We start from the raw sequence: 6,629 nt of genomic DNA, 5'->3' as shown, positions 1-6,629 counted from the left end.
AGGTAGTGAAAAATTGCGTTTTTTTTTCGGTGTCCAAATCAAACGAACCAAGTCTCTATTTGTAGACAAAAAAAAATTATGAATTTTGGTATAAAAATAAAAAAATAAAAAATTAATTTACAACAAAATAATTGAGTTCAAAGTATTAAATGAACAAAAATCACGCCCAGCCAACCATTGTGTGACACGTGTCCTACTTTTAAAAAGCAAATTTTTCTCTCTCCAGGTTGTAATCCAGTGTGGCGCAGGCGCTGGAATCTGATGGATCAGGATGATCTGGGCTGTCTGATTGATCAGACAGTCTTGATGAGATCAGATCTTGGCTGTCTGATGGAAATTAACGGTCTGTAACCATGGTCCTTCGGTACGCGCGCGACACTGGATTTGCGTCTACTAATGGGTATTTTGGTTAATTAATTAAAAAGAATGGGTATTTTGGTCCAATTGAAAAGGTGCACCTTGCTAACTTAGACCTAACTAGGGTCTAAGTTAGAAAACCCCTATATATATATATATATATATATATATATATATATATATATATTAAGAATCTAATGTATTTAACTTATATTATAGACCAAATACATTAAATTCTTAATAAATTTAAAATATAGTTTTCCTTTTATATTTAGAGTCGAAGAGAGCAGATGATATGCATAAATAATTGATGAATCTATATCGAGAATATTTTGTTATATTTTAGAAGGGATTGTGACGTGACCTAAGGAATGAGACCACGTGGTAATAAAATGATGATGAAACTTGAAGAAAGAAAAAAAGATTCTGAATCCAAACGATGAACAGTAAACTTGTCTTAAAAATGAAGCAGTTTACTATGTGGCGCGACCTGCGACAAATAAAAAGCGCGTCAGTTTCAAATACGATTGGGTTGGGACCATAACACAAAAACTAAGAGACGTTTCTCCGAAATTTCTCAGTTTCCGTATTCTTTCCAACTTTTCTTTTTGCACTTTCTACTTTTTCAGACATTTCCTGTTTGGATGTTTGGCTGCTCACAATAATAATAGCGCCATCTTTGTTTTTTTTCATTTTTTCAGTCAAATTTAACAGTTCAAGTTTTAACTTTAAAACCAACTATTAATCACCGTTTCTAGTTACTTATTAGTATTTCTTTCTGAGTAACCAAACAGGGAATAAGCATAATGCATGGGAGGTACCTTGATGTGCCGAGGGAGAAGAGAAGTTTGGATTCCAGTTCTGGTGATGATGGACAGCCTGATCGCAAACGACCTGCTTTGGCTAGGTTAATCCTTGCTTTTCTACTGTTCTTTAAGCTAGATTCAGCTTAATTGCAATGTTTGTGTGAAATAATCAAATTATCAAACACTTTATGATTTTCATTTCTTGCTTACTTTTTTTTGTTTGTTTAAAATGGAAAAGTATTGGCACACAAGGAATCACTGAATAGACACCGGACATTGGTCGTCATACCATTCATACCGACACGTAAACATCTATGAAGCATAGACACAGACACCGGACACTAACACGTCGACACCGATAATAATTTGAGAAAATGACATAATTAAGTTTAATTATAAGTGTCGATGCTAATCTGAGAAGTGTCTATGCTTTATAGGTAAACATTGATAATAATATTTTAATAAAGTAATTGAGTATAACTAGGTTTATCTGTGTCGGATACCGGTGCTACATAGGTACCACTGATTTAGAAGGCAAAATGGGCAAAATTTTATTTCAGTTTGCAATGTTAAGCATCTTTTGGTGGCGGTATAGCTTGGTTATCGTAATGTTAAGCATTTTTGGACTTAATCTTGCTAATGAATTTGTTTATTTTATATTTTTTTCAGTGTAATTGTTGAAGCTCTGAAGGTGGACAGTCTGCAGAAACTGTGTTCATCATTGGAGCCTATTCTACGCAGAGTTGTAAGAAAATTCAATTCATTGTGGTATTAATTCTTAATATGATAATCTGTTTTTGTGTTTTCTTAATTGATTTGTTAGACTGTATTACCTTAAGGTAACACACTTGCATCTGCTTCTCACCCAAATGGCCCCTAAAACAATATCTCCTGGCTGAATGTCTGGTAGCTAAATTTTATTGTTCTTTAGCCTCGTAGGTATTGGTTTGAACCGAGACTTAGATATAATTGAATAGTAATTTAGTGATCTCTTATTCAAATAAAAAATGGTGAGGTGAGGTGAGTTTTTTCTTTTCTTTTCATGTACTCGTCTATGAGACTATGAGAGGCTTTCTGGAGTCGGTAGTCCCGTAGAGTCTGTATCTCAGAGTGTTGTCAAATGTAATTTTGTGAAGCATCTCTGTAAATGAAGTGAATGTATGTTACTTGGCATAATAAATTTTTTTCATCTGTCGTGTATCTTATTTTTCTTGCTCTCTGCGTAACAGGTTAGTGAAGAAGTGGAGCGTGCTTTGGCAAAACTAGGTCCAACAAAGCTTAATGGGAGGTATACTCTTTGTTTCCCTAGCTTGTTTAGTTATTCAGGAGTGTCAAAATAAATCAGGATTGGTAGGCTTGTCGAGTCTGCTAAGTCCGCTAAAAATTTGGGTTGAAATTTAAAAATTCAGGCCAAATCTTGATTTTGGCACATCCCATTCCTTTTAAAAAATGAGAAGAACTTTCCACGCCTCCCAACATCGCTTTGGCTTGACACACTATATCATCAGTCAATTTTTGTGAGTTTAGGCTGAAGGATGACACTGCAATCTATTATATTTGGTGATTGGGTGTTTATTTCAGCTTATATTATCACAATTGTTTGCAGTATATTGACTTAGTTTTCCCAATGCTCTAAATAATTTCAGGTCTTCTCCAAAGCGCATAGAAAATTCTGATGGCAAAAATTTACAATTGCACTTCAAGACCAGACTATCCCTTCCCCTTTTTACTGGTGGGAAAGTGGAGGGTGAGCAAGGGGCAGCCATACATATTGTTTTGGTTGATGCAAACTCAGGCCAAGTTGTCACATCAGGCCCAGAGTCATGTGCCAAACTAGATGTCTTTGTTCTTGAGGGGGATTTCAATAATGAGGATGATGAAAATTGGGGTGAAGAAGAGTTTGAGAGTCATATTGTGAAAGAGCGGGAAGGAAAAAGGCCTCTTTTGTCTGGCGATCTACAAGTCATATTAAAGGACGGTGTAGGGACACTGGGTGAGATCTCATTTACCGACAACTCCAGCTGGATAAGGAGTAGGAAGTTCAGATTGGGGCTTAAAGTTGCCTCAGGTTGTGGTGAAGGAATGCGTATTCGTGAAGCCAAATCAGAAGCTTTCACTGTTAAGGATCATCGTGGAGAATGTAAGTCATAACTTCTCTATATTTGTTATATGTTTATATGAGACTCGTTTTAACGAGATTTTCATTGGACTATAGTATACAAGAAACACTATCCACCTGCCTTGCATGATGAGGTTTGGAGACTGGAGAAGATTGGTAAGGATGGTTCCTTTCACAAAAGGCTAAATAAAGCAGGAATATATAATGTTGAAGACTTTCTAAGACTTGTGATCAGAGACTCTCAGAGATTGCGGAATGTAAGAATCTTAACTTTTACTCATTTAGGTTGTTAATGTAAACTCTTCCCTTACTTATATAGGAAATTAGGAAGTGAGATGTTTGATCATAGACTAATTATCTTTCTTATGTAGATTCTTGGGAGCGGCATGTCAAATAAGATGTGGGATATCCTTGTTGAGCACGCAAAGACTTGTGTACTCAGTGGAAAACTCTATGTATATTATCCCGAGGATGCAAGAAACGTTGGTGTTGTTTTCAATCACATTTATGAATTGAGCGGCTTAATTGCCAATGACCAGTATTACTCAGCTGATTCTCTCTCTGAGAGTCAAAAGGTAAGTGCACATGCTTAGAATATTTTAGATTTAGGTTTTAATTCGGATCATACCGGTGTCTTTCTTCCATAGCATGATTAACCTGACTTCTGAGGCCATATGACATAAGTTGAGTTCTTCCCCACGATTTGGTTGCTGTTACAAGCACTTCATGATATTGAAAGATTCCAACTAAAAGATGTACACATAATTGGCTTCACTATTTTATAATAAAAAGATGATATTTTTTTCTAATTAAACCCAATGGTTTCTGTTGTAGGTTTATGTAGACACGTTGGTGAAGCAAGCATATGATAATTGGATGCATGTTATCGAGTATGATGGCAAGTCTCTACAAAATTACAATCAGGACCAAAATTTGGATACTGCTCATCCTCAAGCTCTCATAGGTTCCCTTGAGTACCCAAACTCAATTCAGCAGACTTCTATCCATAGTTTGCCACAACCAGAACATACAGGCCAACCTTCAATGGATACAGGAGAAACAGTTGGAGGTATATATTTCCTTGCAAAACATTCTTATGTTAGCAACAAAATCCATGTCAACCTGCAAACCGTTTCGCTCAATAGATTTTTTCGTTTAGAAAACAGTGACCCTGCTTGAATTTTTTGATTGCTGATTATATATATGTCTGCAGGTTATCATGACAGCACAACTACCAGCTTCTCCATGCAATCACAGAATACTAATCTTAATTCTTCTATCCAATTTGATGATAATGCATTTTCACTACAAAGTCAGTTGATGAGTGCTCCCCACCAAGTTCAACTTCCAAGAAATGAAAATGGGCTAAGTCTTGGTCTGCCACAAACAGCCACACATGGGTTCCAGACTGCCAGTATTTCAAATTCGACTTATGGAGGAGTTGAAGACTTCTTCCCAGAGGAAGAAATACGTATTAAAAGTCACGAGATGCTAGAAAATGATGATATGCAGCATCTTCTCCGTATTTTTAACTTGGGAAACCATGCACATGCGTCCTTCAATGCTCACGAAGATGGGTACCCTAATTCATCTACATACATGCCTGCAAACCACATGAGCTACAATTTTGATGATGACCCAAACCGTTCCTCAGGCAAAGCTGTTGTGGGATGGCTCAAGCTTAAGGCAGCTTTGAGATGGGGTATTTTTGTTCGAAAGAGGGCTGCTGACAGACGGGCTCAACTCATTGAATTAGATGACTCTTAACGATCTTGGAGGAATTGCTCATCTGTTATGATCCGTAACAATAATTTTTCTGGTTATACCATCTAAGGCTAATTTCCTAACATTAAGAGTTTCTATCATGCTCAAATTTTGCAGCATGACTATGAGCAAGGACATGAAACCTGGATTGAATTATTTGGTGCGCTTAGCTTAAAAATACCACTGTACCATGATTCATAATCAGTTGTGCAGAGAGACATGCATTTGCAAGAATATAGCTCTGCAACATCTCTCCTAGCTGCTTGTGATATTTTCCATCCAGCATTCATGTCTATAACCTTTAAAGGCTCAAAAACTCGCCTGTTTTGGACTGAAGTCATTTGTTGTTTAATGTTTGCAAGGTCGGAGTATTAAATCTCGGGACATTTAGCTGTAACTTAATATTTTCTAGGCTGTATTCCGTTTTAAACTGATGTCAATTGCTTGATTGAAGTAGGTTAGATTTTCAACCTAATTTATGTGTCTTGTGCAGCTGCCGTGTAGCATAAGAATAGTTATCAATTGGAACTGGTGAATGCTTGGACTTATGTTTACTGCTTTTTTGCTTTATATGAATGTTTCAGCACCAGTACCGGCCTGCATAATTTGTAATGGTTTAGTAGTCTTGTAATCATCTTTGTGAGGTAGAGTTTGAGTACTTCTTGTACTTTATCGGTTCTTGGTGGGTTCAGTACCACTTGTACTCTGTTCTCTCTTTCTCCGTTAATAAATTTTTCGCTGTTAAAAAAATAGTCCTGTGATCATCTACTAAGATGCTACAACTGATTTGTTATATTCTTGAATGTAGTTGTGATTGAATAAATCATTTTAAGATGGAATTGACAAGCTGTTCAAATTGATGGTTTAGAATTATTGACAAAAATTATGGTAGAGTTCATTGCCGTATCATATGGTATAGAAGAGTGGGAGTAAAAAGTAAAATTTGAGATTTTGTAGTCAATATTTTTTGTAACCATGATATATGTATGGAACGGGATTTAACGCCGTACAAAAAGGTGCAGTTTTCACACAGTTTTATATCAGAACCGTCTGATCTAAAACATGTGGCTGACATTGTTTTAATATATAAAACTGTGTTAAATCATAACCGTCTAATCTGTAATGGATGACTGCGATCTATTACTGCGTGAAACTGCGTTAAAATTCAACAGCAATAAATCCGGATCCTGTATGTATAATATGTAAAGTAGTTACCGTTGAAAAACAAGTAAGGTGTTATCCTTAGTTGTTTTTTTTATTTTTTTCATACACAAGTTAAAGATCGAACTTATAAACTTACTTGAAAAACAAAGTGCAGGAGTCTTTTTTTTACTCGGACCAACTACTGGTATAAACCGAAGGTATGGAAGCAAGGAGATGACATATATCTCCTCCCTCAAAGGTATGAAATTGAATTTCAATTGACAAATTGTGTTTTGCTTTCTAACTTTCTAATGAATTAGAACACTCAAAGGTATGGATGCAAGGAGATGACATATATCTCCTCCCTCAGACACATATAAACTTACTATGCTTTTTTTTTACTCGGACCAACATTATAAAAAGAAGTTGCAAAGCATAGT

The 6,629-nt window shown here is 35.9% G+C and overlaps 1 protein-coding gene across 1 annotated transcript; it reads left to right on the top strand.

Annotated features, from left to right (window-relative positions):
* The first annotated feature begins 891 nt into the window (after positions 1–891).
* Positions 892–5,594, top strand: LOC123916350 (calmodulin-binding protein 60 B-like). Its single transcript, XM_045967789.1, has 8 exons — positions 892–1,264; positions 1,833–1,908; positions 2,393–2,451; positions 2,810–3,303; positions 3,379–3,539; positions 3,654–3,857; positions 4,117–4,351; positions 4,496–5,594. The coding sequence occupies exons 1-8, from the start codon at positions 1,164–1,166 to the stop codon at positions 5,047–5,049; spliced, it is 1,884 nt and encodes a 627-aa protein (XP_045823745.1). The 5' UTR covers positions 892–1,163; the 3' UTR covers positions 5,050–5,594.
* The last annotated feature ends 1,035 nt before the right edge of the window (positions 5,595–6,629 follow it).

Source organism: Trifolium pratense, linkage group LG3, assembly GCF_020283565.1.
Source record: "Trifolium pratense cultivar HEN17-A07 linkage group LG3, ARS_RC_1.1, whole genome shotgun sequence".
Taxonomy (NCBI): Eukaryota; Viridiplantae; Streptophyta; class Magnoliopsida; order Fabales; family Fabaceae; genus Trifolium; species Trifolium pratense.
The sequence above is the reverse complement of the archived record's forward strand: the minus strand, read 5'-3'. Positions and strand labels throughout refer to the sequence as shown.

What these genes read in the sequence shown, in the direction of transcription:
- LOC123916350 (XM_045967789.1), top strand. Translation starts at nt 1,164, where the DNA reads ATGCATGGGAGGTACCTTGATGTGCCGAGGGAGAAGAGAAGTTTGGAT. An exon ending in AAACGACCTGCTTTGGCTAG is followed by an intron (nt 1,265 to 1,832) that starts GTTAATCCTTGC and finishes TATTTTTTTCAG; the next exon opens with TGTAATTGTTGAAGCTCTGA. An exon ending in CCAACAAAGCTTAATGGGAG is followed by an intron (nt 2,452 to 2,809) that starts GTATACTCTTTG and finishes AAATAATTTCAG; the next exon opens with GTCTTCTCCAAAGCGCATAG.